This window comes from Asparagus officinalis, chromosome 2 (genome assembly GCF_001876935.1).
Source record: "Asparagus officinalis chromosome 2, Aspof.V1, whole genome shotgun sequence".
Taxonomy (NCBI): Eukaryota; Viridiplantae; Streptophyta; class Magnoliopsida; order Asparagales; family Asparagaceae; genus Asparagus; species Asparagus officinalis.
The window spans coordinates 84,114,005-84,134,254 of NC_033795.1; the positions used below are offsets into that span (position 1 = coordinate 84,114,005).

The 20,250-nt window shown below is 41.5% G+C and overlaps 3 protein-coding genes across 4 annotated transcripts in view; 2 read left to right on the forward strand and 1 right to left on the reverse strand.

Annotated features, from left to right (window-relative positions):
* The window catches only part of LOC109831465 (protoporphyrinogen oxidase, chloroplastic), a 24,848-nt gene extending 8,734 nt beyond the window's left edge, over window positions 1-16,114 (reverse strand). The window contains exons 1-6 of the mRNA XM_020398785.1: window positions 15,934-16,114; window positions 3,894-4,123; window positions 3,513-3,698; window positions 3,303-3,387; window positions 1,351-1,498; window positions 1,181-1,261 (exon numbers count right to left, since the gene is read on the reverse strand). Coding sequence (XP_020254374.1) covers window positions 1,181-1,261; window positions 1,351-1,498; window positions 3,303-3,387; window positions 3,513-3,698; window positions 3,894-4,123; window positions 15,934-16,114 — 911 coding nt within the window. The remainder of the gene's footprint in view (window positions 1-1,180; window positions 1,262-1,350; window positions 1,499-3,302; window positions 3,388-3,512; window positions 3,699-3,893; window positions 4,124-15,933) is intronic.
* Window positions 14,921-16,653, forward strand: LOC109831948. Of its 2 annotated transcripts, none has more exons than XM_020399435.1 (3): window positions 14,921-15,288; window positions 15,614-15,835; window positions 15,955-16,653. In XM_020399435.1, the coding sequence occupies exons 2-3, from the start codon at window positions 15,804-15,806 to the stop codon at window positions 16,616-16,618; spliced, it is 696 nt and encodes a 231-aa protein (XP_020255024.1). In that variant the 5' UTR covers window positions 14,921-15,288; window positions 15,614-15,803; the 3' UTR covers window positions 16,619-16,653. The 2 variants fall into 2 exon arrangements, with proteins under 2 accessions (XP_020255024.1, XP_020255025.1); XM_020399436.1 differs by having other exon boundaries at window positions 15,626-15,835.
* LOC109831947 (transcription factor PIF3-like) lies at window positions 16,490-18,187 on the forward strand. The gene is made up of 5 exons (XM_020399434.1): window positions 16,490-16,998; window positions 17,096-17,197; window positions 17,292-17,357; window positions 17,443-17,508; window positions 17,600-18,187. Exons 1-5 carry the CDS (start codon window positions 16,696-16,698, stop codon window positions 17,993-17,995), a joined length of 933 nt encoding a protein of 310 aa, XP_020255023.1. The 5' UTR covers window positions 16,490-16,695; the 3' UTR covers window positions 17,996-18,187.

Genomic DNA, 20,250 nt, shown 5'->3' on the forward strand with positions numbered 1-20,250 from the left:
AAAACAATATAGCAAAGCTAGTTGGTTTGAGGTCATATACAAGTTTTTCTTTAACTTGAGAAGTTTACAGTTAGCTAGCATTCTGAATGCACTTCACACTTTAACCACATTTTTCTTATGGTTAATTATTAATTCTAAGTAGTAAAGATCATTTTTTAGATAAAGGCAAGATGGTCGTTAAATTGGCTGATATATCCTTGTATAATGTTTGCCACTAAATGATATGATTTCAATATATCATTTACCATGTTTAACATTTTTTTGACAATATATCGTGATTTTACCGATATATAAGGTGAAATTTCGATTTTGAAAAAATCAGCCAAAACGTTGCAATATTGATTTGGGCTTTTGTTTGTTTTAAAAAAAGGATTGGGTATATTATGACTTGGTTGAGGTCTAAACCCAAACAAATATTTACATTTAAAAATACTCAGATAGAAAAATTAGGGGTCAACTAAGACCAAATTCTTTTGCAAGGAGTTTTTGCGGCATTTTCACTTCCTTACCATTTACCTCGAGGAGTAATCATTAACCGCCTGTTGTCGAGAAGTTTCTCACTTCCTAAATCTCTCATCATTTGTACCTCTCCTCATTTACATCATCGATGCTAATGTAAGCTTTGGCTCAGAAGATGTCAAAAAGGCATAATTTTGGAGTTTTATACAAAATAGGTTTAGGCTAAAAATACACACTTAGAAATATCAGTAACCTTGTTAATAAAATCAGGGCTTAAACATTATAAAGAGATACCACTTTTTCTCCACATCTCCATTCTCTAATGTATCAAGTATAGACATCTATGATATATATAAATGTATGTACACACACATTAGCCAATATGACACCCCTATATTTAGTAGTAAATATCTGTGACATATCCCTGATTTCCTCCATCCAATATGGAAGTTTTCTCTCCGGCATGTCCCGGAAATTCGACATATAGAACACTATAAAGATGCACGCTCCTATGTGTTTTAATGTGGAGCTTTTATAGTTTTGCTAATGCTATCAAGTAAGAGCAAAGCATCTTCAGATTAACTATAAAAAAATATAATGTTTATCATTGTGAAATTAAGGTGCAAAACATGGTCGTTATCAACGACTACATCAGAAAGCATGCACAATATGGTCAACCTAACTATTAAGAAATTTGTAAAAGGAACAATAATGAATGTACCTCAAAGAAATTGCATCAGGTAGCATAGCAAGCCCTTTCCTGAAAGACCCAACAGTTTGTCCCTTTGGTTTTGGTAAATTCCTAAGAGCGAGCTAAATTCAATTCAATATACATCCAGTAAACACTCGAATAAGAAATGCAATTATTTCCAGCTATACGCATATACTTACGGATCTCGAGGTGGTTTTGGACTTTTGTTCCTCTCCTGAATCGCCTTGAAAGTTCCACCTATTATGCTTCCACCATTCTGCTCAAGCTTCCAAACTCTTCCAAAAGCTGCTTTCATACTAAGCTTTGCAGGGTCACCAGCATAGACACCTGTATGCAAAATACCAAAATAATATAAATTTCTTGTTCCGGATTAACTAAGCTACTTCAAGCAATGGCAACAGATGCCTGAGTAAGACTATATGCCCTTTAAAAACTGAAACACTCATCATAAAATGAAAATTATATATATTAAACTAATTAGAAAAGCAGACTAATGATGGGGTCAGGTATGGCAATAGTACAAGGTCAGATGTGATACATCTTTATAGTTTAAACAATAAGTTGAGCAACTCTAAAATTTCAATTATGTGGTAGCTTTTTCACTTTTCCATACTCCTCACTCGACAACATATAGATAGCATCAAGGTTATGGGTATAGCTTACCAACAGAAATTGTCTGCTTAGACAGGGATTGCCTCAAACATCACTTGAAACAAACAACACTGCTAAGATCAATTACACTTGATGTTCAATGAGACTATTCCTCATGCGTCAAAAGCAATCATATGTATTGGTAGATAGATCGAATGTAATGCTTGCAAACTTAAATTCAAGCTATAAAGACAAGTGAATGCAATTTGCTTTTCATGTCTTTTTCTTATTACTCTTGCATAATAAACAATTTTGAATCTGAGGCCTGAATCACTAGTCAAGGATGGTGTTAAGTTATGAGAAGTCCCACCAATGTCTTAAAAAGTGGGCGTCTAGCCCGCCTAGGCCTAGGTAGAAATTGTCTAGGAGAGCATGGCCACTTACACGGACCACACGGCTTAAGTCTTGGCCGTGATTTCATGCAATGGAGCCTTCACAACCTCCAACCTGATCCGAACTCCTCCGAGCTTCTCCACTAACTATGAACATCTCCTCCACCCCTCCTTCGACCTTCTGAAAATATCCTCCACCAACACTTAAACAAAGAAAGAAATATGTCTAGGCACTAGGCGTAAGTCCTGTGCCTAGCAATGCCAAGCGTTTTCTACATCATTGGCATTTATTATCAATTATTATAACTTTAAAAAACCAACATGGCCCCCCGCCTAGGCGCCTAGCCAGCCTAGCGCTTTTTGTAACACTGGGTGTACTTTTGACTTTACCATTCAAGCAGGCATTCTTCGTCCTTTTTTTTTTGTGAAGTCTACATGTAGTCTCAAGTTTATTTCTTTTTTACCCAAAAAAAGAAAAAAAGAAAAAAAGAAGAGTAACAGTTTATGCCGCAAGTAGGTGTGGTAAACGATCGAATCGAATCGAATACTAAGATGTTCGTATTTGTATTTGTATAAAATTATCGAATTCGAATGTGGACTCTAATATTCATATATCTAGTTTTTCGAATTCGAACTCGAATACTTGGTATTTGATAAATATTCACGAATACTTATCAAATATCAAAGTATATTTATTCCATTAAAGAATTTTATTTTCAAATAGTATTAGAATTCATTAATAAAATTTATTCCTTTATAATATATGATGTATATATATTTAAATCAAAATTTTAATTAGAAAATAGATTTAAGATTATTTAAGTCTTAAAATCAGTATGTAAAACTTAAGTAGAAATGGTATGTGGGTTAAAAATATGACATTATATGTGCAATAATACAAGTAATAAGCTATGATCAAATTTTAAATGAATATTTAATAGAAAAATAAATCGAATATACATCTGGTTAAATTATATTCGTTAGTAAACTCGAATACTAAAAAATATTTGTTTAGTGGTAAATGAACTACCGAATCGAATATGGTCGAATACTTATTCGAACAATTATCAAACTATTTGTTAATTAATGGGTTCACTTCCACCCCTAGCCGCAAGCACCATCACAAGTATATTAAGCAAGGTCATCACCTGAACAAAATGGTTCTATCAAACGTTCAAAAACCTCATCCCCGAGATTACGCCGAACAAACTCTTCGACCGATTCCTCACGCCCCTGAAACCTTCCGCAAAACCAAGTCACGACAAGAATCTATACGGACAGACAGGACGAGGGACTCGCGCAGCGTGAAATATAACAAAGCAGAAAAAGCGGGTATATCGGGGAGGAAAGTGACGAACTGGTGGAGGGGGTCGAATGCCGATGGCGCCAAACCCAGCCCTCAGTTTACCACCGATGCTCATCAGGTCAAAGAAGGGCAGGTCAGCTGGTTTTGAGGGCACGGGTCTGAGCTTTCCCTTCCAAAGAACAAAACGAGGGGCATCGGGATCGCCGAACACGAGCTCATCCTTCAAGCCACTGTCAACCTGCAAACAAACAACGCGCCCGCGTTAATGCCGAGCAGCAAAAGCCGGTACGGCTAGGAACAAGAGGTTCTGCTTGCGATTCACACAGACGACAATGTGGGCGCGTAAAAAAAATAAAAAAAAGCAAGAAAAATAAATAATTAATTAGTTAACTAATGAAAAGAGAAAACCACCTAGGGCTTTGTATAAATTTACCGCCATGGAGAGGACTGGATCCGAGGGCTGGAAGCTATTAGGCCCCTCCTCCCATAAATAGCCATCCCTCTCGACGGTGGTGACGTTGCCCCCAACCCGATCCCTCACCTCCATCACTAGCACCTTGGGGGTCGTGCCGGCGTGGCGCGTGGCGAGCGTCTGGGCGGTGCAGAGGCCGTTGATTCCGCCCCCAATCACGACGCACGAAATTCGAGCTGTCCCTGGGGATCCTTGCGGGTATCCTTATCCTCTCGACGGAGAAGAGAAGGCGAGGGAGGGAGGATAGAGATTTATTTGTTGAGTCGTTTTTTACGGGAATGCCACGGTTTGGGGGTGGGGGTTGTGTGGTTGGGCCTGGGCTGGGACGAGTGTGGGCCTAACTTTGTTTAGTTACGGACGAGGCCCATCTTAGAATCGGTGCGCACTGGGTTTCGGGCTAATAATAATAATCCAGAAGACGAAGACGGGAATCGGACAGGACGCGCGTGAACAAAATCTAACCCGATGTAGACAACAACAACCTCTACTGATTTGAAGCGCCGAGTTTTTTGACTCCGGGGAGCAGACAAGATGACCGGAGAGACTCGCCCTTCTATTTATTGCCTTTATTTTATGGGCTTAATTTGCTTTGATAATTATTAGCCCATCTGATCTGCCCATTGGAAATATCCTGGATCAAATTTTTTTGTTTTCTGCAATTTTAATTTTAACCGATAAAAAGTATAACCGACTCGAGGCGGAGGGGCATTATGCGTGACGTAGGAGAATCAATTGACTGAGGTTTAGAAACCAAACCTCCACAACTTTTAAAATTCAACTTTCTTTCCTTCTATCAATTTCTTTCTACGGTTATTATTGCCCGTTCTGACACTTTAATATCATAATAAGTTGTATTTTGTATCAATAAAACACCGTAAATTGTTTGTCATTAGAAAAAGTGCTGATGGCCTTAGTTTTTTACCGTAAAGACTGAAATGCCCCTTCCCTAATAAACTCCCCCCTAACAATAAAAAGCCCAAAAAAATCTCCCTCTTACGTTATTACAGAAAAATTACAGCGCCTTAGTTTGTGATTTCAAACTTCGTCACCATTGATTCAATGATATATTCTCGCCAGATTCCTTGATAAGGGGTTTCGCTCTGAAATTGGGGCCACAACGTAGAATTTTGGCTTGGATTCGAGTCATTTGAGGTAATATCTCCCAAAATCTGGATTTTTTTTACTTTTGGTTAGTATGGTACTTTGGGTCTTTTTTTAAGATTGATTGGGGCTTATATGTTGCTTTTTCATCTGCATGTTTGATAATTTTGAAATTTTAAATTTGTTTGATGTTGCATGCACTCGTCAGTGTGTTTGGGGTAGTGAACTACAATTGTTTATGTTTTACAGGGATGACAAAGAAGACTAAAATATTAACACATCATGGTGGGAATGTGTGACGGTTTCACACAAGGCTACAGTCTAAGGTGAACCCAAGGATGTCAAAACTGTTATGCACCCAACACTGTGCAACAACATGTTTCACCATCACAGTAATATCTCTCTAGTGGAATCAAATAAAAAAAAAGGGAAGGTACAAGCAGATATAATAAAGGTAATAATATAAGGAAAACGATATAGAGAAGAGATATCCAATAATAAATGTAATCATGTTCCAACAGAAGATAATAAATGCATCTGATAAGTTTGAAATAAGAGTAATAAATCTCTAACACAAGAGTCATCTGAATGCAGTACTAAGGCACTCAGCCTCTAACATGAAATACATCTCTAAAGACTGAAAATAAATAAAAAGCTACTGTAGAACACTAATTAATTACTAGTAGATGACGGCGAGCTAGACAGAACCTTCGTCAACCTACGACTCTCCGAACCCCCGACGCACTGTCTGAAAAAGATAGAAACAGCGAGCGTCAAAGCGCTAGCGAGAACATCTCCATCGCCCCCAGGAGGAAGGGGGTTAGGTGTATGAAAATACAAGTGATAGCATATATGCTATATAAATCATATGCACTAAACTAAGAGGAAATTAACATTTAGAAATCCATAACACGAGAATGGGTACGTCGAGTGAAATAATCCAAACAAGAAAACCCTCATGTATATACCATATATCTCAAATTGTGAATCGCTAAATACCAACTTCAAATCCTATGAATAAGAATAATAAACAAAGAACATCACATTATCACACATCATCCAAAACAAGTCGTCATATAACTACCATTGGGTAGTTAGCGTGGTAACAAGTATAACTATTCGGTAAAATATCTTATATAGTATACGTCGTGTATGACAAACTTCAGCCTTATACCCTACACTCAGGGTAGATAACATGGGATCAAAATACAATTCTATGATTCCTCTACAAAGAGAATGATGTGGAGTATAGGCGCTTACAATATCATGTGGCTCATCGTAATATTCTGCGATTCACTACCTTACTCGAACACCCTGCGGAGTATAGGCATATTAGCCTAATCCGAAACCCAATACAAATAAAAAAAATTGTAGAGTCACAACATCATGTGGTTTAGCGCAATCTCATGCGACTCACAACCGAACTCGCTCACTCTGCGGATTATAGGCATATCAGTCTAACCCGGAACACAATGATGCATAACGGAGTGTAGTCTACTGTGGTCTCATTACGGTGTACCAACTAACCCCACTCGAGCATCCAAAGCTGTTGTAATAGGAAATAAATATTTCTCTCTATCACGACAAACTCAAAGATTAAATTACGCACCTCAAAAGCTCGTGCGTGCTCAAAATCCAATATGTGCTCTCTCGTAAAGAACACATGTGTATCGATGTACGACTCGTACTTCGTACGGGCGGTCAAAAGCATGAGGAAAGAAACAATATATGCAAAACAGCCCAAGTCGGTCGACTAAAATGTTCCATCGGTCGACCGGCGACGTGCACAAATAAGCACTCAGAAAAAAGGCCTTGATCGGTTGACCGACTCCATGTTTCGGTTGACTGATCAGGGTACATCGGTCGACCGATTCTTTGGGTCGCTCGACCGGTTAGGGTTCAGGAACTAGAAGCATGATTCACAAAATTATACTGATTTTTCTCGCAAGAACTTGTGAAATTATTGTCATGGAGTGTATAAGCATGTATAAATCTCATGTTTAACATAGTGGGGGTTTATTCTACTACATGAAAATCAAAAATATAAACTTTTGAAGGGATTTACTAACCCTAACATGATTATATTGATAAATTCATCATGAAAACAAAATCAAATCGGCAAAATCTCATGTAAATTTTACTTCAGAACCTATATCCAAGTTAAGAAATCTGTTTCATAACATTTTAAATCAAAAAGATCAAATCTTTATATCATACATATTAATAGTGTGATCTTTACTCATAAAATATGTTTTAAAAATCCCAAAAACCAAATAAAACCAAGAAAAAAACAGGGGATATGTTTGGAGGAGATGAAACTTGTCTTAAAAACTTCGTGCTAAAGTCCCAAACACGTGAGAGACACGATCCTCCTTCACCAAACGCTGTAGATCTCGCCATCCTCTAGGTTTTTGCTCCTCAAAGCTCTCCAAATTCACAAGAGAAATCTCTAGGTTTTTTTGAGAGGGGGGTGGCTGTTGTTCACGTGGGAATAACAGGAGAAAAGAGGAGGAAATTAGGGTTTTATATATATATATAATATATATATATATATGAGAAATATGAGTATGTTTGGTACCAAGCACAAAAAGTTATGCTTGGCAGTGAGGTGTCAAATCACCCTACACTCATTCAAATGTGGGAACAAATTCACATGGGTACAAGCACAAAATTTGTGCTTGACCAATTATTGAATGAATATGTCATGAATCACTTAGAATTGTATGTTGAACATAGATTTGAGAGACTGGCTACTATTTCAGTTGATGATCGAGGAGGTAGTTCATACTCAATACCAATTACAACGCAATGATTATACGTTACCCAAATTGAAGTTAAGGATAGTAGTGTGGCTGAAGTTCAAGTAGAAAATGCTAAAGCGCAAGGTAGAGTGAAAAAGAAGGGAAAAGAGAAGGTAACAGAGAGGGGCAATGATAGTGATGATGTAGATAGAGTTCTTTTTGGAGAGTTAGATGAAGACTGTGTTGATGATTGTTGCGCCTCGAGAAACCAAAACAATCGCCGAGAAAGATAAATAACCAACCAAAATCAACAGCACAAACAACCAAACACCAGTTTTATATGGTTCGGCAAGATGTCTACGTCCACGGGGCAAGGAGGGGGGAGTTTTCACTATTAGAAATCAAGAGGAACAAACTAGGGTTACAAATCTCTCATAAACCCTCAACAATCAACTCCCAATCTCTCTAATTGCTCCTAGAATAGAAGCCCAAAGAAAACTCTCTCAATCTGTTCAAATTCGTCCTTGCTCTTACCCTAAAAAACACCCAATGGGTATTTATACAAATCCAAAACGAAACGGGTCTGAAAACAGGCCCAACTCAAAACCGCAGCGGCGGTCGACCGGTACGGTCGACCGCGATCCATCGCGGTCGCTCTCAGTAGAAAACCCAAACTCCAGAGAACCGTCGGTCGACCGCACCGGTCGACCGATCTCCTTCCAGACGCACAGGAAGCCTTGTGCACGAATGCGGTCGACCGGGCCGGTCGACCGCCACCCTGACAACATGAATCCTGAGCTCATCTCTTCAAATCTCCACCTCGGCGAAGATTCTACCAAACTGAGCCGACACCGATCAAACCAATACCTCAACTGTTGCACCCAGTATGCCATGGCAACGGACTCATGACAACGGACTCCAATCACAACACGTCGAGATCCAAACGGGAGTGCGAACACTCAACCCCAAACCAACTGTGTCTACTCACCAAACAACTGAGCCTACACCGACTACACCAAATGCCTCACTTGCTGAGACCCAAATGGGAGTGCGAACACTCTCCCCAAATGTCGATGTCGCTCACCAAATCGGCTGCATCATAAAGACTGCCTACGTATCCTCTTGCCCAAGGAATCAAGCCTTCACGTAGTTCACCCTATGGGCCTCCAAAGGCCCTCAATCCAATTTGCGGCTGATAGCATCATCAACGACTCTAAACTGAAACGATCCAAACACCTCCACCTGAGATGTAACAATGGCCGTATCCAAAACATATCCATCAGCTGCATCCAAATCAACTACCTCATCATCTGCACCCATAAATAAATGACTCCCACGCTGTGCCACCTCAGCTGGAATCCCAACCAATGCAGAATGACCTGGAGTATGTGAGGAAATCCTCACCCAATGTGGAGTAGCATCAACCTCCACCCGCTGCGATATCCCTCTGACCTGATCAATACTCTCCACCTGCCGAGAGTCCAAAGTGACAAACCTGCTCAGACTAAACTCAGAAGCTCCCAACTGATAACCAAATGAACTCCTGAATCTCAACTGCGCAATCGGATCCAACCTCACATCAACGATGTGACCAAGTGCTGGGTAGCCAAATATCCGACGCCGACCAAAATCTGAAACAGCTCCACCAGATCTAACAACTCTACACGCAGCAGTCGGCAACCACATAAGATGACCCAAACCTGTCGAAGCCTGAATACCAGATCCACTGCTCGACAACCAATACCGATCCTCCTCCAGAAAGGAACGGCTCACTAAATCCGCCATCTCATCACGTCGCCCCACTGTCTCCTTCCCTCTGAAGTGTCTCCAACTGCCGTGAGCTCGGCACCAATGCAAGAAAGGACTCCTACTAGAATAAGTACGACTGGTAACCTTTCTGCCCATACACCTCCTCCAACTGTTGCGGACTACTAGGTCTTTATACCAACGGGACTTGGTTGCAACCCAAATATGCCTAGTACAATCCCCAACATAGGAAACAAAATAACGATTACCTCCCGATGATGCCTCCTCGGAAAGCCCCCAAATGCCTGACTGAACACCTCCAATAAGACCTCTCGATCGATGGATAGAAGTGCTGAACTCCACCTCGGTCTTCTTGCTCATACCAATGTGCTCACAGGACTTCAATCTGCAGGTCATAGCACTCCTCAACAATCTGTGCACGGTATAACCAACAATATATCCCAGCACCAAACAATGCCACAGTCTAGCCATAGAAGTAGTCAGCGCCCTATCAACTACCGTGCTCCCAAGTAGATAATACAAGTTACTCCGCCTGACTCCCTTCATCACAATTATGGACCCCGATGTGACCTTCAAGCGAGAATCCGCCAAGATCACCCTATAGCCTGATGCCTCCAATACCCCAAGTGAAATGATGTTCTTCCTCAGTTGAGGAACGAACCTCACATCAGCCAACTCCCGGATCATCCCGTCACTCATCCGAATCCGAACGGTACCAATACCACCAATAGGGCATCTGTGATCATTACCCATGAGAACAGCATCCCCTCTTTCCAACTCCTGAAAGCTGGAGAACCAATCCCTTCTAGGGCATATGTGGTAAGTAGCACCAGAATCCAACATCCACTCGGTGGAGTCGGCAACATCAACTGACGGAAGAGCTGGGCACGAATAGCCCGAAGAATCTGAATCTGAATCTGAAACATCGCCACTAGCCTTGGCAATATTCACCTCTGAAGCTTGAATAGCTTTCCCTTTATTCTTCACGGCTTGCAATTTTGGGCATTCGGCTTTCCAATGTCCATCCTCTCTACAAAAGGCACACTGATTCCTACCAACTGCAGGATGCCCCACTCTAGACTGCGACCTTCTTCCACGGTTTGGACTTCTAGCTCTTGCAACCAATGCACCAGCAACCGGCTCGATGGAAGTCTCCTTGTCCTTCTTTCGAAGTTGATAATTCACAAGGGCTGCGGTGACCTCACTATACGAAAGTGATGCCTTTCCATTAATAAGAGTGAGGACGAAGGTCTCATATTCCTCGTCGGGCAAGGAACTCAATAACAACAATGCCTTGTCCTCGTCTTCAACCTTGACATCTACATTCGCCAAATCTGCAAGTAGCTTCGTATAGTGGTTCATGTGAGTGATCACTAATGGATGTCCCCTTCTTCAATTGGAAGCGATAAAGCCTCCTCTTCAAATGCAAACGATTTTCGATGCTCTTCGTCAAATATTTGCCCTCTAGGACCTCCCAAATCTTCTTTGCCGAAGTTTCATTCATCACATCATATTTAAGGTCTTGGGTAAGGCAAGACCTAATCACACCACACGCCGTTCTATTCATTTTATTCCAAACCTTTTCATCAATGTCGGCCGGTTTCCCATCCAACTCCAATGTATCTTCCAAATTTTGCGCATTTAGCGCATCCATGACTTCGCATCGCCAAAGTCCAAAATTATTTGTGCCGTTGAACTTTTCCACATCTATTTTCATAGAATGTATATTCAAACTTTGGACGGCCTTCACACCAGAAGAACCCTCCCCACTTTTATCTTTTTCAGCCATATATCTCAAAGCACCACCAAACCAATGCGGAAACAAACGAGAAATAGATCCAAATTGAAAAAGACGAGATTTTTACTGAAAAGATCCCACCTTTATCACCAAACGAAGCCCTAGATGAACTTCCAAAACGATATACTCCTCCAAAATAGCCCAAGCGTAGCCCGGATCTCTGATACCAATTGTTGCGCCTCGAGAAACCAAAACAATCGCCGAGAAAGATAAACAACCAACCAAAATCAACAGCACAAACAACCAAACACCAGTTTTACGTGGTTCGGCAAGATGCCTACGTCCACGGGGCAAGGAGGGGGGAGTTTTCACTATTAGAAATCCAAAACGAAGCGGGTTGAAAACAGACCCAACTCAAAACCGCAGCGGCGGTCGACCGGTACGGTCGACCGCGATCCATCGCGGTCGACTGGACCGGTCGACCGCCCTCCATCCAGCAGCAAACCCAATGTCCAGAGAGGTCGTCGGTCGACCGACACGGTCGACCGCCCATAGATTCGGTCGACCGGATCGGTCGACCGCCACCAATCCTGAAGCCCAATAACTCCTGTGCATGAATGTGGTCGACCGGGCCGGTCGACCGCCACCCAATTCTGCTGAAACCCGAACTTTCTGCCAATTCTACAATGATGATGATGTGGACTTTGATGTGAGGAATGAAGACTTTGAGAGTTTAAGTGAGGAACATGAAGTGGGAGGGAGGGGCACTGATACAAATGATGAATAAACATGTTGTAGTTCAAATGGGGATGATGATCCCGCTGTTAATACAATTGGAGGACAAGAAGCAATTCTTACTAGGGAGGGATGTCCAGATATGGATGATAGTGATGATTTGTTGAGCCTGCCATCTAATGAGGAAGAAGGTAAAGATGCTAACAAACCCAAATGGGAATAGTCTAAAGAGGGATTTGACTTAAGTAATCCCAATTAAGCTAGACAGTGGCATGGAGTTTGCCAGCCCTATTGAGTTTAATTAGGACCCTAATTAGATTTTCAACAAGTGTGAGGGGATTTGAAGTTAATTATCTGAAGAATGAGGGGGCTAGAATCATTGTGAAATGCAAAGTTAAGGGATGTCCGTGAAGGTGCTATGCCTCATGGAACTCTACAAAAACTAAATATAATAAGCTTCCAGCCCCCAAAAACCAAGAAAACGTGCTTCCCACCCCTAAGACTTTGTTAACGGGTGTTTTGCCCCAAAAAATAAAGATTCTGTTCTCTGAGCCCCCAAAACACAAAACTCAAGAGATTAAAATATGTGAAGACTATAATACCCTTCTTCCTCTCTTTCTTTTTTTATTAAAATATGATGAGGATTATTTTATTATTTTCGTTTTCTCTCTCTCTCTTTATCATGATGTACTGAGATGATAGTTGAAATGATTGATGAGGATTATTTTATTATTTTTATTTTTTATTATTTTCGTTGTTTGTATTGGGAGATTGTTAAAGTTACGGGTTAATTATTAAGGTTACGAGTTAATTGTTAATGTTACGGGTCAATTGTTAAGGTTATGCATCCTCTCTCTCTCTCTCTCTATCTATCTATCTATATATATATATATATATATATATATATATATATATATATATATATATATATATATATATCATGATGTTACTTTGATGATATTGAAATGATTGAAGAGTATTATTATTTTATTATTTTTGTATTTTTAGAATATTCGTTGTTAAGGATAATGGTTGGTTGTAAAGGTTATGTATTGATTATTAAGGTTACGGGTTGGTTGTTAAGGTTACGGGTTTGTTGTGTAGGTTACGGATTTGTTGTTAAGGTTACGGGTTTAATTGTTAAGGTTACGGGTTTAATTGTCCGTTGGCAAGCCTCGAACAAGAGGGACCTTTTGAAACACCAAAACATAAACTTTCCACTAGGCTACTAAGCATTTATGAAAAGTATTTGTAGTTAATATATATAGTTTGAAAATTCATTTTGGAAAGCTTTGACCAAAAAATCCAACAATTTATGCAAGTACCAATTGTTCGACTGGGTTAATTAGCACATTAAACCTTACATTGCATTGTTTAAAATATGTACCTAATTTGTAGTTTGGCTTTGTCAGATAGATCCCTAGTGAAATCTTTTAATTTGACTGTGTTATATAATATATGGTGGATGAAATTTTGGCATGCAGAATTGCTCATTACTACTATAATCGGTGGTCAGTCTAAATTAAAAGTGTCGAAAAATTTCACCCACCCATTTTATCTGTTCATATTCATATATATATTGATGAAGTACATTAAATTAGGTAGTGCAAGACCCTTAATTAGTTCATGCAACACCTATATAGATGCGAGCGTGCTTGAGAAGCAAGAACAGCTAGCTAGTCTTTCTTCACCCAGAAATAATTATTGCCACGGGTGAGAAACTCATCAGGCCCAGGCCTTTGTTATGGACATGGCATGTTCCGAAGAGCCAGTGAGGCGACGAAAACCAACCACATATTGCAGGTAAAAGCCCCACTACTGGTTCTTCTGCTCCATGTAGCTAGATGCATGCATGTTATCACTGGAGAGTATTCTCTATCGTTATCATCATTATTTTTTTGGTCCCTACATCAACAACACATGTGTCTTTATCACATATTGCATCTCCTTTAACAAAAAGAAAGAGGAGGAAACGTGGTATCAATATCAACATATCATGATCGATAATGTATGTGGCCGGGAGGAGGAGGAGGATCGAGGAGAGATACAGGGAGGGCTCATCCTCTGTCCCTGGCCTGTTGATCCTCAGCCTTAGATATGAGCCCACGTACGACTCCACCACCGCTGGACACACGGACACGTGCCTCACGCCCCCGACTCCTCCATCAAATTTGGAGAGGCGGATATATAGACCCCCTCCCAACCCATAGTTCCATTGGTGGGGTAAAAAAGTCCACTAAAAGAGCGTGTATTCGCCCTTGGGCTAATACTACAAGGGGCCTATTCGCTGCAAGTAGAACTACAACTATAGAGGGTCTATTTGGGCGTGTTTGTTTTACTGTTTTTGCCTTGGAAGGGGGGCGGAAAGCTACCACATTGGCAGCTTTCCGCCCCCATTCCAAGGTAAAAACTTTTTACCAAACGCCCCCTTTGCGCTTGGTGTTTCAACAAGCGAGCGGACGCAGTGACCGTGAGAGGTCAGGCGTAATAAAAGGGTCCTGTTGCATGTCGTGAGCCACAAAACGAAACAACAACCATTATCCTACTAACTTAATTAATATTACCAATCAGATCCTCCCGATAAATTAATTAATGGGGAGCCAATCATCATCCGTATGAACCAAGCCGAACCACATGGCTTTAACTAGGAGATCGAGCCAATGATGGGCGCAGGGTCGAGTGATCGAGCACAATCAAATACTATAATTAGGAGCGGGGGTGATAATAATAAAGATAAGTATCATCAAATTGACATCAAATGTTAAAGCTGCGAGGAATTGGGGAGCAAATATGCGAAGGCAAACTAACGCTGGCCACTGGATGAGTTTAGCTGTTACGGGTCCCGCCCCCAATTAGGACCCCCCACCTCTATTATTTATGGGGATGGAGCCCGAGCTGGTCACCGATGATCACCGATCGAGTCTTTTTTTTTTCGGCTGTCTTTTTGCGCTACTGCTCTCACTCATTGTAGCCTTCTTCCGTCCTCCACTCTCCTCCTCGGGACACATCAAAAGCTCCTCCATTTCTACTGTCCGAACCGTTTCTCACCGAAACCGACCAGGGGGGGTGGGGAAAAAAAAGAGAAAAGGGGGTGGGGGGAAAAGTTGTGGCAGAAACTTATCCTGCTTGGTTGGAGTCCAATCAAGCAGGATATTTCTCTTCTTTCGGGGGGGATCGGAGCGTTATCTTCATGGGTTCATTGTTTGCGGGCTGCTGAGAGGAGAAAGATTGGATCTTGGCAGATATTCCTCTTCGGTGGCCGGAGTTAATTGGGGTACGTCTCCTGCGAACAAAAACATATATATGTTTGGCGTTGGTGAAGAAGGTACACGCAGCGGCTTCTGCGATGGTGATTCTGGGGGGCTGCTGAAAGTTAGGGTAGATTTTTTTGATGGGTTTCCTATTTCTTTGATGCCAAACTGGAAAAAGATTGGATTTTTTTAGATTAATCATTTCGTAGATTCATCACACGTTTAGCTCTATTTAAACCTTTCATTCTCGTAGGTCCTAACGACCTCTTTTTAATTATTATTTATTTTTTTAAAAAGAAAAAAAAAACTTTTTTTACTTTTTTAAGTTTTTTTTTTTTAATCCGGAAGAGATCGTGCTAGACATTCTGAGCTCTCGAGTTGTTTTCCCTGGTGCATCTGTCTGCGGTTCCTACGACGAGCGTTTTGCAGCCTTTGAGAGCATAATGCGGGGGCTTCCGTGCCTCAAAGACTTCTTGCTTCGGTTGAAGCCTAAGTACCCTCATGCCTCTCCCTGAGCCCTCAACATCGATCAAATTCGATGGCCAATTACCCATCTGATTTACCTTGCATGTAAGTTTTTTTTTGCTTGCTGCTGATTCAGGACGAAACTTCTCAGTTGAGTCCGGTAATGTTCACTCCAAGGTGTCCTCATGATGTTTTTTACTTACTTGCTTGCTTGCTTACTGAAGGCATGATGAATTTGTCGAGCTGCTGTGGGATAATGGCCCCGTTATGCAAGGACCGTCTAGTCGCCCCCGAAAGAGCTCCGTGTTTACCGCGTCGAACCCCTCCGGAATTCGAGTCTCCGACAAGGATACCAAAGATAACCCCTTTCCGAAGATAGGACATTTTAAGGTATCATCAGAATCTAAGGCAAACAACTTCGCAACCTGTGGACCTTCGTCGAGCTTCGGAATCAATGCTCATTATGATGATATGGTCCCGTGGATAAACTACCCGATGGAAGATCCTATAGATAATGATTACTGCTCGGAGTTCTTAAGTGACTACTCTGGGGTTGATTTGAGTTCTGTTCGTTCGCAAACATCTGTTGTGCCAGCTGTGAGGACCGGGTTCTCGGACCAAGTAGGTAGAGATTCCCATAACACCCAACAAGGGCACGCCTCAGCAAGCAGTAGAATTAGGGAAAGCCGGCCACTTCAGTTGCCAACACAATTGAACAGTTCAACTCCATGTTCCAAGTCAAGTGAAACGGATCTTGGCATGGGGACTTTAGCCATTTCTTTAGACCTGTTACTCTTGTTAGGGCAAATCACCAAGGTGATGCCAAGCAGGAACTTCGCAATAAAACGACATTTGCTGCCTGTAGCAACCCAGTGGAGTCGCCTGTGATTGGGTCTACGAGTGGGTTGAGGGGTGCTCTCGGGGCTCAGGACCAACTGTCTTTGGTTCAAGCCAATACAGGCTTGATGTCGTTACCCAAACCTCCGAAGGAGGGGATAACAGTCGACGAGTCCAAGGTCATTTGTGAAGGAGAAAGTTCAAGGAAAAATAACAAATATAACACTGGTAACGCTGACAGTAGATCACCAGAGAGAGTTCAGAGCTCGAGCTTTGCAGCCAGTGCGGCCTTGCCTGAGAAGCGTAATGAAGCAGTTGTGGTTTCTTCATGCGCATCTTTGAGCAGCAGTGAGGATGCAGAGTCTAATGATAACAAACACAGAGGGAAGAGGAAGCATCAAGAAGGAGAAGAATCTGGTTACCATAGCGAAGTGAGTAGTAAATTGACCCACTGCGAATTATTGTCTTTGTTTTAATAGATAGGGTAGAAATCCTTTACCTGACGTCTTTAACTTTAAAATAAAATAGGACCTTGAATATGAGTCCATCGAGCTAAAGAAATCCCTTCCTGTTCAAGGCAAGAGCAAAAAGCGAAGTCGTGCTGCGGAAGTACATAATTTATCAGAAAAAGTTAGCACATTACTCATTTTTTTTAAACCTTTTCAACTTGCATCTGTTTTGAAATTATGCGCATGACTAATTTCATCTGTACAATTGTGAATAGAGGCGAAGAGATAGGATCAATGAGAGGATGCGTGCACTTCAAGAGCTTATACCCAATTGCAATAAGGTACATTCCTCCTGTTACTGTTCATCTTTTAGTGAAGTTTACAATGTGAAAGAGATTGGTTATTTAGGAATTACTGTGATTTTAGACGGATAAAGCTTCAATGCTTGATGAGGCTATAGAGTACCTCAAGTCCCTTCAGATGCAACTGCAGGTGACAAAAACATACAATCTTCTATGATGGTTTCCTTGTTTAAATCTCTCAGAATTGTCCAGTCACCTGACAAATTCCTACACATGCACAGATCATGGCTATGAGGAGTGGCTTATGCATGCCTCCAATGATGATGCAACATATGCGAGCTCCTACAATGGCGCCAATGGGCATAGGAATGGGAATGGGTATGGGATTAAGCTATGGGATGGGAATGTATGATGTGAATGTGTCTCGGGGGTGCTCCTTTATTCCAGTGCAAGGGCCACAGTTCCCTTGCTCCTCAATTCCAGGGTCGCAGGGTGTGCATCCGTCGCCAGCTGGATCTAACAACTTCCAGATGTTTGGAATCCCGGGAACAGGGTTCCCAGTGCCACTGCCTTATCGACCCCCTTCTACCACTACAGAAGATGCAAAACGTAGTCCAGATGCAACGATGACTGTTGGAAATCAGCATGAGCAAAATAAGACCTTGGAGAAGACGTAATTCTGGTGAATTATAGATTTAGTCCGCCAAGGTTTATACTTTCTTTACCTTCATTTTCTTTAAGTGCTCATTTTTGTAGACCTCTGGTGTCTTAGTTCCTATCATCTGCCATGTTTTTGTAGCAAACTCCATATCATTATTAAATTCTGAGAGGTTAGTAAAAGAGTGTATCGAAAATTTCTCCGTGGTGCATTTTGATTATCAACCATTCCCAAGTATCAGCAAAATGGGATCTTAACCATAGAGCAGACTGGTGAATGGATTATAGAAGCAAATCGTTGACAAAACAACTTAGTTGCATTCTGTAGAAATGAGACTGGAATTAGCTCTTTATGCATCTAATTACCAATGGTTTCAGGCAATGGCTGATCGAACCTTGCATTCTTCGTTACTGTTTAAGTTTCGGGATATATCTCAGGTGAAGCATGTTATTTTAAAGATTGTCATGCACGCACAATGCTTCTAGCAAGTCTGAAATAATCACATGCTTCCACTATCCAGATCAGCATACTATCATGCAATGTTTTTTTTTGGATTTGTCAGAGTTGTAGCGCAGGAAACATTTGTGCATTGGAGCTTACAGTTTAGAGTTTACTTAGAAGGACACCTGTGTAGTTGTTTCTTACTTATATATGATATATGACACTACCACTATATATAAATATAGGTACACGCACGCACAGAAAGAGCTGTAGCGCAGTAAGCATTTCTACATGGGAGCTTAGGATTGAGAGCTGTTTACGTCGCGATGTTGATACATGATTTAGGAGGGGTTAAACTCAAATTTTTGGGGTCCCTTAATCGCCTTTGATGGTTGAATCTCCCGCTTTAGATATCGCGCTGTTCATCACTACACAGATAACAGATATTAGAGGCGCTGGAGGTTGTTTCCTCCGGCGTGCCCTCCAACGCTCAAGTCATTGACTGTTTATAGTTAATTTGAAGACAAAAACAAAGTATAGTCCTGTTGACTTTTATGTGTAACAATACGTACCTAGGTTTAGTGGAAATCGTCATTATTTATAGAGGGTTTATGGGGGCACGTAGGTAATTTCAGCCGAGTGTGTAGTATTGGTTCAGACCCTACTTTACATGTGCCGGCAGCTGATTGACCGAGTCGCCTCTGCACTGCGGAGGGACTGTTGGAGTAATGACGTGTCCGAGGAGCTTTGAAGGCTCTGGCTCGAAAGGTCGTAATGACTGACGCCAAATTAATCGCATGATGGCAACTGGGCGGCGAAATGCGGGCGTAGACTGTGCAATGTGACTTTTGATGACGCTTGTTGGGCCGTTCTACTGTTCGATACGCCTTGTGTTTGGTCCGAGTGGAGAACATCTTTCATCTCGGAGCTGGACATCCTGCGAGATCCAGGTTGGGAGTGCCTTTCGCCTTAGATCTAGATGATGAGGCGAGTCGTCCGGCTCATCACCTAGGTTATGCTTGCAGATGGGTCGGCCAATTAGTTATCATGTGGCCGCTCTTATTGGTTTTGGTAATTTCCGGTGTATAAAAAGAGTGTACTTACAAAGAATCATGTGTGTGTGTACCCGAGTGCGCGCGCGTGCGCGTTTTTGTGTGTGCGTGCGTGCGTGCTTATTCTCCCTTCCTTTAATTATGATACATATGGCATGTGTGCTGGTTCTTTCATTTGATGGAAGTTCATTTTAACTTTTTGGTAACCATTCGAACTAGGCGCGCGGTGATGGGCCGGCATTTAGCTAAGCACATGAATTTCTTGTCCGGATTTCATATGAAAAGATATAGTACAGATATCCTGGTCCGTTGTTAAAGAGAGAATGATGGAAACAGAGAAGATGAGGTCCAGCTGAAAACAGCATGGGCAGAGTGGTCCAAACTCTCCTAAATACAGGCGTAAGCTTGGACGCAAACGAAATGATGCTTTCCAACGACTCCAATCTCGGTGTAGGCCGCTTTGCGTCTTGAATTGGGAATTTTACGGCGGTAACTTGTCACGTGATATAATTGGGACTTTTGCGTCTTGAGGGGTAGCGTGCACTTAAAAGCTGGCTTCATCCTGATTCTGTAAAAGTTAAAAAAATATATATTCCCTTTCCTTTGGTTTATATATGCGAAGTTATCCTTAAAACCTTTTGAAGCAGAGTTGACAGTTTTGTTTGCATGTGGGCGTGATTCTTTTTTGAGCTACCTAAAACTAAAAGCCTCGTTCAATTCGCTCCTCTCTAGAGTCTAATCAGTCCGAGTCTGTGTTTTAGTGAGGCTTTTTTTATTTTTC

What these genes read in the sequence shown, in the direction of transcription:
- LOC109831948 (XM_020399435.1), top strand. Translation starts at nt 15,804, where the DNA reads ATGGCCAATTACCCATCTGATTTACCTTGCAT. An exon ending in CCATCTGATTTACCTTGCAT is followed by an intron (nt 15,836 to 15,954) that starts GTAAGTTTTTTT and finishes TGCTTACTGAAG; the next exon opens with GCATGATGAATTTGTCGAGC.
- LOC109831947 (XM_020399434.1), top strand. Translation starts at nt 16,696, where the DNA reads ATGTCGTTACCCAAACCTCCGAAGGAGGGGATAACAGTCGACGAGTCC. An exon ending in TTATACCCAATTGCAATAAG is followed by an intron (nt 17,358 to 17,442) that starts GTACATTCCTCC and finishes CTGTGATTTTAG; the next exon opens with ACGGATAAAGCTTCAATGCT. An exon ending in CCCTTCAGATGCAACTGCAG is followed by an intron (nt 17,509 to 17,599) that starts GTGACAAAAACA and finishes ACACATGCACAG; the next exon opens with ATCATGGCTATGAGGAGTGG.